Source organism: Chanodichthys erythropterus, chromosome 4 (genome assembly GCF_024489055.1).
Source record: "Chanodichthys erythropterus isolate Z2021 chromosome 4, ASM2448905v1, whole genome shotgun sequence".
In the NCBI taxonomy this organism is placed as follows: Eukaryota; Metazoa; Chordata; class Actinopteri; order Cypriniformes; family Xenocyprididae; genus Chanodichthys; species Chanodichthys erythropterus.
In genome coordinates this window covers 14,995,001-15,011,847 of record NC_090224.1, presented here as the reverse complement: position 1 = coordinate 15,011,847, position 16,847 = coordinate 14,995,001, and the positions used below count along the sequence as shown (strand labels likewise).

General features: G+C 36.1%; 4 protein-coding genes across 5 annotated transcripts in view; 3 read left to right on the top strand and 1 right to left on the bottom strand.

Moving 5' to 3' along the window:
- pex7 (peroxisomal biogenesis factor 7) overlaps window positions 1–957 on the top strand; it is a 29,986-nt gene extending 29,029 nt beyond the window's left edge. Inside the window, exon 10 of the mRNA XM_067383173.1 lies at window positions 499–957. Within this exon, the coding sequence (XP_067239274.1) occupies window positions 499–564 (66 nt within the window). The 3' untranslated portion in view covers window positions 565–957. The remainder of the gene's footprint in view (window positions 1–498) is intronic.
- A 3,949-nt stretch (window positions 958–4,906) lies between these two features.
- On the top strand, window positions 4,907–7,776 carry slc35d3 (solute carrier family 35 member D3). The gene is made up of 2 exons (XM_067383172.1): window positions 4,907–5,436; window positions 6,226–7,776. Exons 1-2 carry the CDS (start codon window positions 5,001–5,003, stop codon window positions 7,053–7,055), a joined length of 1,266 nt encoding a protein of 421 aa, XP_067239273.1. The 5' UTR covers window positions 4,907–5,000; the 3' UTR covers window positions 7,056–7,776.
- Window positions 7,777–10,127: 2,351 nt separating this feature from the next.
- pbk (PDZ binding kinase) lies at window positions 10,128–14,226 on the top strand. The gene is made up of 8 exons (XM_067383171.1): window positions 10,128–10,215; window positions 10,400–10,473; window positions 10,631–10,724; window positions 10,804–10,943; window positions 11,042–11,211; window positions 13,220–13,349; window positions 13,485–13,670; window positions 13,764–14,226. Exons 2-8 carry the CDS (start codon window positions 10,404–10,406, stop codon window positions 13,997–13,999), a joined length of 1,026 nt encoding a protein of 341 aa, XP_067239272.1. The 5' UTR covers window positions 10,128–10,215; window positions 10,400–10,403; the 3' UTR covers window positions 14,000–14,226.
- A 1,704-nt stretch (window positions 14,227–15,930) lies between these two features.
- esco2 (establishment of sister chromatid cohesion N-acetyltransferase 2) overlaps window positions 15,931–16,847 on the bottom strand; it is a 6,058-nt gene continuing 5,141 nt past the window's right edge. For both annotated transcript variants that reach the window (XM_067383169.1, XM_067383170.1), the window contains exons 9-11: window positions 16,760–16,847; window positions 16,482–16,666; window positions 15,931–16,380 (exon numbers count right to left, since the gene is read on the bottom strand). The exon at window positions 16,760–16,847 is cut by the window's right edge and continues 56 nt beyond it. In XM_067383169.1, the coding sequence (XP_067239270.1) occupies window positions 16,248–16,380; window positions 16,482–16,666; window positions 16,760–16,847 (406 nt within the window). In that variant the 3' untranslated portion in view covers window positions 15,931–16,247. The remainder of the gene's footprint in view (window positions 16,381–16,481; window positions 16,667–16,759) is intronic.

The following is a 16,847-nucleotide window of genomic DNA, read 5'->3' as shown; positions in this document are numbered from 1 at the left end:
CGCCACGGCTGAAAACCATTCGCATTTGGCGGGTGTCAATGTCAGATGCTCTTATTCAGTTTGTATTGATATTTCTATTATAGTTCTTAATGAGGAAAACATAACAGAGGTTCTTTGTTGAGTTGTACATGGTACAGTAGCAATTTATTGTGCACTTATTCCTTACATGGGCAAAAGGAGAGGCTTTAAAAGGTCTTTGAAGCAGCATCAAAAGAAAAAAACAATTCCAAGCAATTCTTTATATCATTCCAAGCAATTCTGAATGTCATTATTGTGCATTTCAGGAAAGTAGCATATGCATAGAAATCTCTTTGTTTTCCAATATCAAGGGTACTTTCTCAGCACTGCTAGAGGGATTTCTTCTCTCTCTCTCTCTCTGTGACTTGACCCTTGACCCACCATTTTAAGATTGCCTGAAACAATTTTTTTAATGTTAACACATTTATTTTACATTACATGGATGCCATTTTAATTGTGTGACTGTGGCTTTTTTTACAGGTTGTGGACTGCTCTTGGGATGAGACTGTAAAAGTCTTTACCCCTTCATGCCTGGCCGCCCAATAGGAGATGATGCACCAGAGAAAGATGAGGCCGCAATGCACGAGGGAGTCACGGCTCTGTTTCAATCACAGGTGCAGAGTTTGCCAAGATTTCACTGCGGTTTTCCTAATGACGCTATTAAAGGAGAACCCTTGGGACGCATCAGGAGTATTGCATCGGGAGCACGGTACAGAGGACGGGGAATCTCACGCTGTCACTGAGTGTAAAAACTGCCTGCTTTCGGGAGTGTGATGTTATTATAGTGTTTATAATAAGTGTAAAATCAAACTAAGTGAGTTTACCTTAAACAGTGAGTGCCTTATTGTTGTCTAAAGCTCATTGGTAAATTATGTAGTAATTATTGTTGTACCGCTACTGGATTGTTTCCAGTTTGTTCAACTGATATGAATAAATCAATGCAATATTTCATTATCAATTGAGTCAGACGACGAGCCTGGTTCATTTAAATCAAATTAATATTTTTAATATTGCCTCCAACACTGTGTTCAGTGTTTTTTAAATTGTAGCAGACAAATTGGTGAGTATTATATCAAATTTTGAGACCTAGTGAATATTGTGTGTTTTATTTCACTTGGGGCAAAATATAGGAATAAAAATTCCAAGTATACAAACATTTAGAGGTGTATAACAGTAATATAGTGTTAAGAAAAAAATACTGTAGTCCGTGTAGTGGTAACATGGTACAGCGATGTTATCAAGTAATATGGTTCTTTGGTATATACCGTAGAATTGAGCGAGTATCATATTTATGTAGGATTTTTGTAGCATTTTATCAAGTCTAGTTGTTTATAAAGCCCTTTACAACTACAGACCAAAAAACATAAAATATCAAACATAACAATTAAATAAAAGCTCAAAATATCAACAGTTAAAAGCCATAGAAAATAAGTTTTCATTTGAGATTTAAATAATTCAATGAAGGAAATGCATCTGATGTCAGATGTAACGACATTCCACAACCTCGGGCCGACAACAAAAAAAGCCCAATCCCCTTTATTCCCCTTTATTTATAAAGGTGCTAAATAGGATGTTTTGTTTTATACATTTTTGCAATATTACTTGAAACTGTCTTTCCTAAATGATAAAAGACTATTTATTAGGTGCACTGAAAGGAATAATATTAATATACATCATCTGTGCACGAGGTAGTGCCATAAAAACATCAGCCAATCGTTTACACAATCTTCGCATAAACGATTGTCCTTCTGGCTTGTCAATCACTGCCGTGACATTCTTTGTGAGAGATGTGCGCGGATTGGCCCTCTGGCTTGTCATTTTGTTATTCTAACATTCTCATAACGTTATTATAACGTTTACAGAACGTTCGTTTTTGGTTCCCAGAACGTTATTCTAACATTAATCTAACATTCTGGGAATGTTAGTTTTTGGTCTCCAGCAAGTTATTTTTTTGATTCCCAGAAAGTTATTTTTACATTAATCTATCGTTCAGGCAACGTTAGTTTTTGGTTTCCAGAACGTTATTCTAACGTTAATCTAACATTCCCAAAATGTTAGTTTTTGGTTTGTAAAATGTTATTCTAACGTTCTTATAATGTTAAAAATATCCATCTTGCAACGTTCTGGGAACATTATTTTCTGGTTGCAAAATAATAATCTAAAAATATCCATTAGGGAACAATGTGTATAAGTTATTTTAAGGTTATTTAAAAAAAAACCATCCTGCAAAGTTCTGGGAAAGTTATTTTATGGTTGAGAAAAATAAAACCTTAAAAGAAAGTTCCTAGAACATTAATTTTTGGTTCTCAAAAAAAAAAAAAAAAAAAGAACGGGAACCAAAAACTAATGTTAGGAGAACGTTATGTGTTTGCTTGGTAGCAGCAGTATAGTGGCTGTCAAGGATTTTCCAGTGGCTTGTTGTTATCCAAATGACCTTGAATCGCCAGAACTGATATTAAGCCTTTGAAATTGTGAACAGAAAGTTTTGAAGCTCAAACTGTCTCTTCAGATAATGTTTCCATGTTCCATAGAGCTTAAGCTGGTGTGCAAATTACACACACACACACACACACAAATAAGAAAACTAGTTAACCCACTTAATAAAGCTGGGTTAAATAAGAGAGACATCTGAAATATTGAAAGCTCCAGTCAGGGTCTGTATTACAGAAACATCCTAGTTTAGAATCCTATGCCTTGCATCTGTTTAGTAACAGGTATAGTAATAGGAAGATTCTGTAATACACTCTCAGGAACGGTTCCCTGTCCTAACAAAAAATGTTCGAGCAGTGTACTGTTGCTGTGGTTATTCCCTCGGGCTAACGTGATATCTGTGTACGAGCGTCTATTTTAGAGTCCCTGTAATCTTTTACAGTGACTGAAATGTTTGGAAAAACCCAGGTGAAACGCTTTAGTAAGGTGAAAATGAATACCTTAATACTTAGCAGTTCATGCATTGGTTTAGGCTACAGATTGTATTGTTGTTTACAACTATGAACTACCTCGAAGCAGGGGCGGATCTACATTATTTATAGGGTGGCAAAGGGGTGGCAACACCTAAGCAAGTGCCCATGCATAATTTTTGGAGATTTCTGGCCTAACATACACAATTGTTCACAAACATTGCATCATCACAAAGTAGCCATCTATATACTGTTTAAAATTAAAAAAATAACTAAATAACAAGATTTCAATATCCATCATGGCACCAAGTAAAGACACTAGGCTACATGACAAAACATCAACAGATTCTAAATGAGTCTGAGCTTGTATCAATAAAGGAGATGAGCAGTTTTATTAATATTACACAGGCTACTTCGATGGTATAAATCACATGTTTTAGTGCAACAAAACAATTTTTGAGTTTCTGTTATTAACAGAGTTGAGAATGTCTGTGTGTTTTCACCCAGAACACCCTATCAACTACATACTCTAGCAACACCCCAGCAACTGCATAGCAAGAACCTAGCAACCTCCTAGCAACACTTTAGCAATCACCCAGAACAACTATATTCTGGCCCAACCGACCAGTTTTAAGTTTTTTAAACAAGACTTTAAGTTGGCTTTATGACAAGGCTGTCAAACTTTTCAGTCTTATTGTTTTTCTTGATTGCTAACGCACAATTCATGAAACAATTCAACTATAAACACAATCTCAAAACTATACTTGTACAAACCTCAAACTTCCAGGTCAAAATAAAATGTTCTGGTCAAAAACTTATTCTTGTCTGACAAAATCAAACTTTGGCATCAGATGACACACAAATACACAGACCATGCACTGCCCAGTGAACACTAGTGAGATCATATAAATACCCTTTTACTGGGATTCAGGAATTATTTTGCAGCTCAATGTCTACTACACTATACAAAAATAAATGTACAGATGCAGATGCAGTATAATACAGCAATGAAGTTTTGGAGTTTTTTTTTTTTTTTTCATCTATTATAAATGGATCTTGCAGATGAAAAGCAGGAGAAAAATAAGAATGAACTTGGTACGCCCCACACAATACAGTATACTGTCAATTGCAGTAAAAGTAAATTCAGCATCCTCTGCACATTTGACTAAATTTCATTACAGTATACAGTAGCCTACCATAGCAGTGTATTGGTCTTGAATCACTTATAATGTGTTAGCAATCGAGAAAAGCTAAAATACGTTTAGATTCTTACCTAGCTCCGCTATTATTTTTTGTGATCGGGATCTCCTCATTGATTTCATGTTAATATTTCGTCGGATGGCAAAAAGACCTTTATTCATGATTCATGATCGTCGGTGGAACAATTACGAAAATGAATCTCAGATTCGGATGGGATTACATTTCTCACAGGACTTTTGAGTTAGCCGGGAAGCAGTAATTTTCCGATTCACAAACAAATAGGGGAAAATCATAAGTGAACTTGGCTGCGCTGTGTGTTTTTGACTCACAAAGAACCGGTTCATAAGAGTCATTTGTTAATGAAGCTGAGTACACCGGGCGCGCTGCGTGCGCGTGCAACCATCATGCACAGCTTATTGAAAGACGTGTTTTCTTGCCATTATTTTGCGTTACACTGACTTTTTTAGCTCATCACATTGAAGCGCCGCTGCTGAAAAGCAGTACTTGAAACAATGCTTACATTTATATTTTTTTCTGTGATCATTTTGGGGTGGCAGATGGGGTGGCAAAGCTTTTTCTTAGGGTGGCAGTTGCCACCCCGTTAGATCCGCCCCTGCCTCGAAGGAGAAATAAAAGTATAAAAAATAAAAGTACATCAAAGTGAATGGATTGGCTGCAGTTGACTCCAATTCAATCACTGTACAGAGAAGGAGACCGTCGGAACTGCAGCGCGTGTCGCATTAATTCAGCAGCGCTCAGCGCGAGCTCGTGTGTTGTGTGAATTACGCGCGAGAGGAGAGTGGACGTGAATATTCAGCAGTGAACTCGGAGCTCAGTGCGTAATACGGAGACGCCGGGAACCCCCAGTCTACGAAGGAAGACATGGAAGTTTGCAAAGGACGTTTGCTGGGCATTTCGGTGGCCGTTGCTCATGGATTCTTTTCGGGGTCGCTAAATATTTTGTTAAAAATCCTCATTACGACCTACAGCTTCACGTATCTGACTTTAATTCAGTTTCTGACCAGCAGCACTGCGGCTCTCACATTAGAGGTGCTGAGGAGACTGGGCAAAATAGATATACCACCCTTCAGCCTCCAGTTAGTGAAAGTTTTTGCGAGTGTCTGTATTTTGTCAACTTTACAGTCCACGTTAACCCTCTGGTCTCTCAGGGGACTGAGTTTACCCATGTATGTTGTGTTTAAGCGATGCTTGCCTTTGGTAACGTTAGGGATTGGGGTGTGTGTGCTGAAGAATGGGATGCCATCACCTGGGGTGATAACAGCAGTTCTCATCACCACTGGAGGAGCAGCACTGGCTGGTAGGAATATTTTTGGATATTTATAGATGATAGATATATTGAGCTAGTAATCACACTTTTTATTCCACATTTTTGTTTAAAATATACCACCTTAAAATCTTGGGTACAATAAAAGCCTTTAAACATCACCCTTATTGCCATGAGAGATAATTTACCAGTAGTGGGGCATGTTGTCACAATATATGGGAGTGTTTTCATATGGAATCTGTCACTAAACAGCATATTAGGTTTTCAGCTAAATTTGAACAGTAAAACAATTGAGACAACTCATGAAACAGCAAACATGTTGAAAATAAATCATACATAGTGTATATATTTGTATCCCTAAAATCCCTAGTCTTGCAAACAGTTAAAACTACATTAGTTAACTCCTAATATTTTCACTTGTTAACTGACAGTTACAAGAATATTATATGATTATTTATTTATTTAGTTTTTATTTTCAGGTTTAAAGACTATTCTAATTTAAGAATGTTTTGATCTGGATTTACATACATTTGTGTAACTTGTTATTTGAATCAAAACCTATACAGTCAGTGTCAACTTGCCCTGTGTGATAAATAGCGCTCCATAAATTCTCGAGATATAGAATCCAGTATAGAATTTGAATTTGAATTCAAAATAGCTCCTCTAATCTTGCCTAATTGCAAGAATATGAGATTCCGGGCTTTGAATGTGATGTCTGCATGAAATATATCTCTCATACATAGAGATTTCATTTTAATGACCATAAATCATGTATGGCGCAGTCTCTTTAACTTTGCACCGTGTCGCTCTGTTCTTGTGCAGGTGCTGGAGATCTAACAGGTGACCCTTTTGGCTACGTGACTGGCATTTTAGCTGTGATTGTCCACGCCTCCTATTTGGTACTCATCCAAAAAGTGAGTGCAGACAGTGATTATGGGCCACTCACAGCCCAGTACACCATTGCAGTGGTGGCTTCTCCTGTTCTCTTCATCTGCTCCATTGTAAGCATGGATGCCATTGAGATGTGGACATATGAAGGTTGGAAGAACCCGTATATCACAGGAATCTTCTGTATCTGCATCCTCATTGGCTGTGCGATGAACTTTACCACACTGCACTGCACCTATATCAACTCGGCCGTCACCACCAGTTTTGTGGGGGTGGTCAAGAGTATAGCTACTATCACTGTGGGCATGCTGGCATTCAGTGACGTGATGCCAACCAGACTGTTCGTGGCAGGCGTGGTAGTTAACACTGTCGGCTCCGTCACCTACTGTGCGGTGAAGTATCACGAAGCCAAAAAGAAGCTGACCTACCAGGATATGGATGAGTCCACTAAAAATGAAGAACTTCCAGGAGAACCTTATGTGGAACCAGCCAAGCCTGATGGAGATACGGAAACTGTTCCAAATGATCTGGAGAACGTTCCCAATGGCAGCCTGATGGCATCAGCTGATGGCTATGAGCAGGGTCCCATTCGTGAGAATAAAGTGGCAGAGTCCATAGAATTAGAAAGACCAGGGATCCCATCTGAGGATCCTACGAGACAATCTCTGAGCGACAGTTATGTAGGGGTCTGGAGATCCATTCGTACCCTAAAGTTCCTTAAGAAAGACCCTTTACTTGATAATATGGAGGTCCAAAGTCCTTGATGATTGTTTTTCCGCTTGACAGAAGTGCATGATAATTGTTGAAGTATTGTTGAAAACTGATGGTGTGAACAATGTCTGCCTTTTTCTCTCCAGAACATGATTTTATGGAAAAACATGTATTTTTTTATAAAATAAAAAAGGTATAGTCTATTTGTACATTAGAGGGAGTATAATCACATGACATTGAGGAATCCCCGCAAACTGATGTGCCAATTTATTGACTTAAAATAAAAGATCCTTATTTTAGGATCAGTTTGAAATAACTTTTGGGGGGAAAAAAATAAAAAATCTTAATAGGGATAATCCACCCAAAATTGAAGGTTCTGTCATCATTTACTCACCCTTATTATCGTTCCAAACGTGTGACTTTTTTTTTGTTCTGCTGAGCATAAAGATATTTTGAAGAATGTTGGTAACCAAACAGTTTCCATTCCCATTGACTTCCATTATATGGACAAAAAATACAATGGAAGTCAATGGGAACCAAAGCTGTTTGGTTACAAACATTCTTCAAAATATATTTTTTTCTGTTACACAGAAGAAAGAAATGCATACAGGTTTGGAATCACATGAATTAAATACAGAATTTTCATTTTTTGGGTGGAGTATCCATCCCTTTAATTTAATTGGATTTATTTTATTTTGAATGATTATATATGTTTCTATGCACGCAGTGTCTGTGCCTGTATACTGTGTTTTGTCTACGAATGCAATTCTTCAATAGGACGCATTGAATTTTCCCATTTGCATGTAGTATGCGAAATTAATTTAAACTGATTTTATATCAAAATTATGATCTTCGTGTATCATCTTTAAAAACATGCACCCACCAACTTTGATGAAACTGTTCAATCATTGAAAATGACCCTTCCAACCATCTGGGATACCAACCATCTTAGCAAAACAATATAGAGTTGGAGACACTTTATAACAATGGTTTACAATCCAGAAATAGGAATTCTGTCAACTGGGACAAAAAAAAATAAAAAATCCAATATTAAAATTCAACTAATAATGTACAGTTAAGACAGCAAAATAATGAAAGCAAAATGTATGTATTTTTAATATGGAGGGGGAAATCTTTTGTTGTGTTTTGCCAAAAATTAAGTAGGGTTGTGTGCCGTGCCTTCAATGTCTCAATAAGCATTAAAGCAATTAAGGGAAAAGAAAATATGACCTTAAATACAGATTCTCTTGCATCAAGGATAAATATGGTTTGAGCCATCCATAATGTATTTTGTGTGCTGTGGGTTACTGTCTGTCAAGAATATGAAATCAAGAGACAAAAGTCTGATCACATCAGAACAAATAATCAAAATATAGTTTCTATTTCTAAATATAAAAGTCCTACAGCATTTCTTTTGTAACACAGACAGTGAACATGCCTCTTTAGTGTACTTGCTAAAATGAGAGTACATCAGTTGCTTTCACACTCAGCACTTTACAGAGGGATTATAATACATAAGGAGCCTTTTTGAAAACTTTTTATTTTCAGTCAGAAAAGCATGTACTTCCAAAGCTAACAGGGAACATTTTCAGCACTTTGGCTAATGTTACGGCAAGGTTATCTTAAAGTTATGAACAAACATTATACAAGTTCATTCAAACTTATCTGGTCTTTAAAAATGTTCTCAAAACGTTAGCACAAAAACATTATACGTTTTTCATGAAACATTTTAGTTGTACATTCATCTAATGTTTTATAAATGTTTGTTTCAGAATGTTCAGAGAACATTCAAAAATAACATGTTTGCGAAATAATAAAATGGAATGTTGCCTTAATGTTCGCATATACAAGAATTTAAAAAACAAAAAACGCTTATAAACTGCCTGTTTGGAACGTTCAGAGAGCATTCAGAACGTTTTCATAACTCAATGTGAACGTTCGCAAAATGTTCTTAAAACGTATTTAGCTGGGTTAACGAATACATGTAACTACTTGAATGAACTAAACTTCAGGCCTCTCAGAACAGTATTATCTGCTGTTAGACAGACTAAACCACAGAGCAACATGAGAGTGTAGCCTATAGAGTTCATTCATGCTAAACTCTCCATGGCTTTCTTCCATTTAAAATCATGCCTGAAAATGAACAAGTAAAAGCAAATAAACTTCTCATGAGTATACCAGGTGCTTTTGTTATCATTTTCTCAGTTATAATAGATAGCACAGCATGGAGTATTATCTTCATTTTGCTCAAGGCATTGTACGAAAAGACAATTTTCCAGACAATATAGCACAAGCCCTCAGAGCCAAACATATAAAAAGTTAATGTCATGCTTGAAGCCATGTGCGGTTGTTGTGCTTTGTCATGTACTGATCACACGGCTTTTCATGAAGCATTTATCTGGTTTTATGTTCCCATTCTTAATATGATTTATGGCCAGTGGAAGTTTAATTTAAAATTCAATGGTCAAATAGATATTCAGGACAGATTGTTCTCCGGATTGATGGCAACAGCTGATTTTCTCCTCAAACATATAACAGCAACAAAGTGCATGATATCTGTATTTTTTATATTTTGTTTTGAACATGAATTTGGGTTATTACTGTTTTTTGGAGCATGCTTCTCCTCTGATCTTTTTTTCTTTAATTAGCGCATTCTATTCTTGGATGTAAGTGATTTGCATATCTTTACCTAATGAGACTGGAGTTCATTTCTTTGCCTTCGAGTAGGTTTTGACTGAATACAAAAGCAATTGAAAATGGAATTCTGCAGTGAAAAACAAAAGAAAATAAAAGCATGTTTGTCCAATGTGCCACTTGGTTATCTTGAGTTGGCTTTGGCATTTGTAGAACATATCGCTTGCAAAAGTGCAACTGGCTCCTAAAGCAATTCCCATGCGTAAATGATGCCATCTAGTGGACAAAGGTGAGTCTATTGCATTTGTTTACGTAATACTGGTGTGGCAGGTTTTTTAATAATGTACTTCTAATGTTACATTATATCTCTATTAAATCTATTTAGTATTAAATAATTTTATAACAATGTCGCTGGAGAACAACAAAAGGAAAATGAACGGTAGAAATAAACGAAAACGCGCACGCAATCAGTTTTGTCCCTCTACGGACACTGTAGCTCGACGTACGTTTGACGTCAACCAAACCAGTGAATTTGAAATACGGGCGCGTTTTTCAGCATCTCTGAAGTTTATATCTAATGTAATTTGTTGTTGTTTTCATTGTTTTTATTATTTATATGTATCATATTATGCTTTGCGATTTGTGGTTTGAATTGTTGTTTTTGTTTAATTGGTTGTGTATGGCGTAATTAAACTTGTGTAACGTTTGGCGTTCGCATTGTGCTAATGTAAACAAACATTTGATGATATTTTATAAATTTTAGACAAATGGAGGCCAACAAAGAATCACCTAGTGCCTTTAAGACGCCTTGCAAGCCTGCAAAAGTGAAAAGTCCAGGTAGAGTGATTTTAAACTGTCTGATTTATAATTACACTAAATGTAGTTACTCGTTATTAGCTTTCTCATCATCAAGATGGTTTTACATCCCATCTTGATCCAAATGTAGTCGTTGGTTAAAGTAGTTAATAATGTCTTTAAATGTATTGTTTGTTAGTCAGTGCATGTGGAACCCCAGTCACCATTCCTGCCTCTCCCTTCATGAAGAAGCTCGGCTGTGGGACTGGAGTCAATGTCTATCTCATGAACAGGTACATACATAATATTTTACTACCTACACCATGTTAGTGTAAGAGACAACTTTAAACATCTTTGCCCTACTAACATCAGGATGGGCAAGCAGACTCATTCACCATGGGCCATTAAGAAGATCAACAGCAAGTGTGCAAAAAGTCAAATGACTGTTTATCAGAAGCGTCTGTCTGAGGAGGCAAAGATCTTGAAAGACCTGCACCACCCTAATATTGTTGGCAAGTATTTTTTTTTTTTAATATTACAGTATAATGTAAAGGTAAATATGAAAATTATAAGCCAAATGTTTATGAATTTTCCCCCTGTGTTTTTTAAGGCTTCAGAGCTTTTACCACAGCAAAGGACGGCTCTAAGTGTTTAGCGATGGAGTACGGTGGAGAGCAATCTCTGAATGACCTCATTGAGAAAAGGAGAGAAGAGGGTCTACAAGCATTTCCAGTGGCCACTATTGAAAAAGTGGCTCTTCACGTTGCACGTGGTTTACAGGTATGGTTGTGAAGTCAGTCATTTGTAAATTTACTGTTAAGGCCCAACGACCAAGGATGATGACTATAAAGATATAGTTTTAAAAATAGTTTTCAATGTAAAAGAATAGCAGAGTCCACACCACAACTATAACGATAATGGCACAGAGGAACAATATCGTTGGAACCACTTTAACAACGTTGTTTTTCCAACCAATGAGTATGGAAGCTTGTTTCTGCCATGGAGTTAAAAAAAAAAACGAACAAAAAAAAGTAAATGTGACTTTTTATCTCGCAATTCTTTTTTTTTTTTTTTTCTTACAATTGCAAATTTACATATTGCAATTCTGAATTTTCTCATAATTTTGAGATATAAACTTGTAATTCTGAAAAATGGTCACAATTGTGAGGAAAAAAAGTTAGAATTTTGAGTTTTTATCTCATAATTCAGACTTTATTATTCAGAATTGCGACTTTATTTCTCAAAATTGAGTTTATCTCGCAATTCAGACTATTTCTCAGAATTGCAAGTTTATATCTTGCAATTCAGACTTCATTATTCAGAATTGGGGCTGCACAATGGTTAATCTCGATTAATCGTTTGCAAAATAAAAGTCTTTGTGTGCATAATATGTGTTTGCTCTGTGTATAATTATGATGTGTGTGTATATATATAATATATAATGTGTATATATTATATATAAATAATTTATATATAAATATAACATTTTTCTTAAATATATACATGTATGTCTGTATTTATATATACATGTATTTATATATATATATATATATATATATATATATATATATATATATATATATATATATATATACACATAATTATTATACACAGAACAAAAACATATTATGCAAACACAGACTATTATTTTGCAAACGATTAACCGCGATTATCATTGTGCAGCCCTATTCAGAATTATGACTTTATTTCTCAGAATTGTGCCTTTACACTGTGATCGCAATTCTGACATTATAACTTGCAATTGCGAGTTTATCTCACAATTCTGAGATAAGTCAAATTTAAATTTGCAGTTGTGTCGTTTTTTTTTTTTTTCAGTGGTGGAAACAAGCTTCCATAGAATCCATCCTGATTTAAGAGCTCTAGCATCTAAAGCGGTAGACAGCGCACACATTTTAATACACAACGATATTGTGCGTTGGTGTGGTGGACGCTAATATTGTTATCGTTATAGTTGTCATTCTTGGTGTGAACTGGCCTTAAGATTCGTCAGCTGGAAAAGATTGTTTTGAAAGTGATTGCTATTCTTTTACATTTAGAATGTTTTTTATAATTATATCGTTACATTTATTTAGCCTGACTACGTCAGACTTCCTACTTCCGCTCAATTTCATTTCGCTTCTGTACTCAGTCTGATACAGCGTCAGAGCTTTCTGTTTGCCACCGGTCTGGAAACAGCCGGGCCAATCAACGAACAGAGGGCGGGCTGAGAGCCGTGACGTAGATGCTAAGCGCCGAGTTTTACATTGTAGGTTAGAGAAATCGAAAACCGAAACGACCGCGGAAATGGGAAACGATACACGGGATGCAATTCGCTCTGTTATGGAGAACATTCAACTCTTTTCCAAACTGAAGCCAGGACAAGAAGAGTGTTTGATAAACATTTGTTTTATCATGTGTTTACAACAGGTTTACAGTGGAAGTTCAATCATAGATTTGAGTTCGATGCATGATGTCTGTGCTTCGATGCGGCTGTACAGGCACATAACATACGTCATAACTAAACGTATCTGATTGGCTTACGGGTAACCAATGATTTTAAACTTCAGACAAGCGCCCCCTAGCGAGAGAGAGTCTGGAATGGCATAATAGAGAAGTGTTTTCTGTCTACGAAGCAAAGTGAAGTAGCAGAGTCTGGTATTACCAGGCTAACATTTATTGTCCTTGGTGTGAAATGTGAACAGGCCTTTACTGCTTTTTCCATATTTAAATGTGATTATTATGTAATTTCAAGCTCCTACTACAATGTTTTATTGTTGTTTTTCTTCAGTACCTGCATAATGAGAAAAAGCTTTTGCATGGAGACATGAAATCATGCAATGTTGTCATCAATGGTGACTTTGATAGCATCAAAATCTGTGATGTTGGTGTGTCACTGCCACTGGATGAAAACATGCAGGGTATGAAACGATTTAACATTTCAGCATTCTAATTTTTTCCTTCCTTTCTTCATTAAAAACATATTTATCTTTTCTTTTACCTTCTTTTTTTGAGATCCACACTATTCAAGTATTATTTCAAATCTCTTTCCTCAGTGAGCGATCCAAAGGCCCACTACATTGGGACGGAGCCGTGGAAGCCCAAGGAAGCCTTGGAGGATGGGATTATCACAGACAAAGCTGATATATTTGCGTATGGACTCACGCTGTGGGAGATGATGACACTTTCTGTTCCTCACCTGGAGATGCTGGACACTGAGGGTGATGATGATAATGATGATGGTAAAGTTACTGTAATCAAATCCATCTGCTATTTGTAATATCCAATAGCGAATAGATTTTCAAAGTCCCTCTTATCTATTCTCTTTTTCTTAGATGACTCCTTCGATGAGGATGATTTTGATGAAGATGCATATTATGAGAGGCTGGGAACTCGACCACCTTTGGACGCAGCCACTCTTGGAGGGTCTTACCAGAGGATGGTGGAGCTCTTCTGTCTCTGTACAGATGAAGACCCTCAAAAAAGACCCTCTGCAGCTCACATTGTTCAGGTGCTGGAATCCAACAACCAGCTTTGTGACAAAAACAGTGAGGTCATTCTAATTGATTAAATTCACTATTCTCTTCCCATCAGTGTAAAATATATTGGCATGTTTACAGGTTGGGTCTCGTTTCTGTTCTGCTTTTCTGTCTATAATTTTACTTTGTGAGCTGTTTCGTCACATTGTAAATATTTGTAACATATGTTCTTATGTACTCCATTGACTTTCAGACATGTTCAGGATACTGTAGTTGTTACGGTGCAATTTGAATTAAAGTGTCTATTTGAACTGGTCTTTGTGTATAAAATCAGCACACATGCTTGATTCATCACTTAAATGAATTTATCACTGATTGAAATTTTAACTTTTTTGAATATGACTTTCACAATCATTACTTGATGGGAAATTCTCACTGACAAAATAGAGCTGACCATAAATACAATAATTTGTTCAACAGAAATAGCAGTTGCACTTTACAGTATGTGTAATTACATAAGAAATTACTGGGTAATATAAGGTAAATACATGGGTTAAAGGTAGGTTCATGGTTAGTATAATATTTATATAGTATAAGTACATAGTATGTATGTGCATAACAGGATTGTGCTACTAAAATGTCCGTGATTTAAGATTTTCAACACTTTACAATAAGGTCACATTAGTTATAGCATTAACTCAACTAACAATGAGAAATTGATTAATTTGATAGTGTTTAATTTTTACTGCTAATAAAATACAACTGTTCATTGTTTGCTCATATTAGCTCAGGTCCATTAAATATCAGTTGCAACTTTTAATTTTAATAATGTCAATGTATTTTCCATTGTTCATGTTAACTTGTATTTAACTAATGTTAACAAATGTATCTTTATTGTAAAGTGTTTTACATATTAATTTTCCTGACTCTTTTCCCAGTTATAAAATTCCCTGACAGCTCCGTTTTCAGTGACTATAGGAACCCTGAAATGGGTAGCTAACATGAAATTATTTTGTGAAGTTTTCATGTCCTGCTGTGTGACAAACTACAAGTTCTCAAAGTTTTTTATGGGTCTATACATATAAGCCTATTTGTACTGTGAATATTTAGGAAAAAACAATTCCTATTTACTTTCTTTCTGTTGACCACATATTATTGTATTAACAGGTAGAAAAACAGCTGTCAACAGAATGAAATAAGCTTGACTTTTGACCAGTCTTGAGTAAATGTTAAATTTTTCCATATTTCTGAGTTTGTAACCTCTCCTCTAAAACTTATAAAGCATTTTGCTAATTCTTTTAGAATGATTGAATGCAACTTTTTATGGGAAGACAAACTATTAGTAATATTTGTACTTTTAAAATGGCATCGCACCACAAAACTATGTGAAATAAAGGTGCTAAAGAGGATCTTTTCATCGACTGAGAAACCAAAGACTGTTAGTGAGTTTTTGAAATGAGCGCATGCGTAAGAACAACCCCCCTCCTTAACAGCTCATTTCAAGGGAACGCCTCCCAAAACGCTTGCACGAGTATCGGAACACAAGTGTTTACCACCAGCATTCACTGTGTCGTGTTAGTGGATTCGTTATGTCGGACTCACCGCAGGTAACTCATAATCTGCAGTTGTTACTCTTGTCTCCTGACAAAAACATTGAATGCAGCGCCTGTGGAGTGTGGAAAGTTATTGGAGTGTGGAAAGTTATTGGAGCGCGGAGCCGCGTTCGTCTCTCACAAGGAACGTCATGGCAGTGATTGACAAGACAGAGGGCCAATCATTTATGCGATGATCACGTAAACAATTAGCTGATGTTTTTAAGGCCCTATTTTATCAGTTAGTAAAGACAGTTTAAAGTAATATTGCAAAAATGTATAAAACAAAACATCCTCTTTAGCACCTTTAACTAGTGAAGGCAAACTGAAAATTTATAGTGATCAGTCTGCATAACTGATTCATACGAATACAAAATATATGAACAAGACCATTTATTTAAAAATATGTACAAAGCAAAAGCAAGGAGCAGTTCAACTGGAAGTTTTTCATTTTACAAACAACTTTAAGTAATTATGACAAAGCCTAATTTTCCAAACAAGAAGCTTTAGGACCTGCTAGCTTACAATAAACAGCCAGTATTTGAAGTAAACTGCCTTAAAGAATGAACTCAGCATTAAAGACCAAATATCAGTCTCTATATCAAAGTAAAATTAGATGTTTATCATATTAGACAACTTCATTTGAACATCTAACAATTTTTTTTTATCTATTAAACTTTGAAGAAAAAAACAAAACAAAAGCATTAACAAATGCAGTCAAACTAAAACCTAGTATAGATGTTTTTCTTTAACTGATGAAGTTGTACACCAGAAATGTTGGTGTCTCGCAGTATTTTGTAGCAAACAGCTTCCCTTCTGGTGTAGGGTCAGAAAAGGCGATTTCTTCTTTGGTCAGATGGCTCCCGTACATGAAAGTATTCCTGAATCAGTAAGAAACAATATTTTATACACACAAAGCAATTTATGCATACTCCAACTGTGTAATCTTAAATCTTATTAATGCACTGAAAATGTTTGGTACCTGACAGTGTCCAGAAGGCGAGTGGCGATGCTCTTCCTCCTCATCAGACTGAAGACCCAGATGCGACTGACGCCACAGATGGCTTTTTCGGGCACTGTGGAGCAGCACCAGGCTCTGTGGCGCTCCATGAAATCCTCCTTGTTAATGTCTTTGGGTTTCTCTGGCTGCTCCAGGACCCGAAAGGCCTAAAAAACATGATCAAGATTCAGTAAGATTGGTTTTACTTTAGTTCATCACTGCCATTCTGAGCTAAAATCTTTAGGTAGACAAAGTCTCACCTGTCTAATATTCTCAGCCACCAGACATCCCACAACCATCCTGTCACTGTTAATGAACAGGTATGTTTTAGCCGAGCTCGGGCTGCTG

Bases quoted from the DNA above. Each gene is read 5' to 3' on its own strand.
- slc35d3 (XM_067383172.1), top strand. From the start codon at position 5,001: ATGGAAGTTTGCAAAGGACGTTTGCTGGGCATTTCGGTGGCCGTTGCT. The intron at 5,437-6,225 runs GTAGGAATATTT...GTTCTTGTGCAG, and splicing joins TGGAGGAGCAGCACTGGCTG to GTGCTGGAGATCTAACAGGT.
- pbk (XM_067383171.1), top strand. From the start codon at position 10,404: ATGGAGGCCAACAAAGAATCACCTAGTGCCTTTAAGACGCCTTGCAAG. The intron at 10,725-10,803 runs GTACATACATAA...TACTAACATCAG, and splicing joins AATGTCTATCTCATGAACAG to GATGGGCAAGCAGACTCATT. The intron at 13,671-13,763 runs GTAAAGTTACTG...TCTTTTTCTTAG, and splicing joins TGATGATGATAATGATGATG to ATGACTCCTTCGATGAGGAT.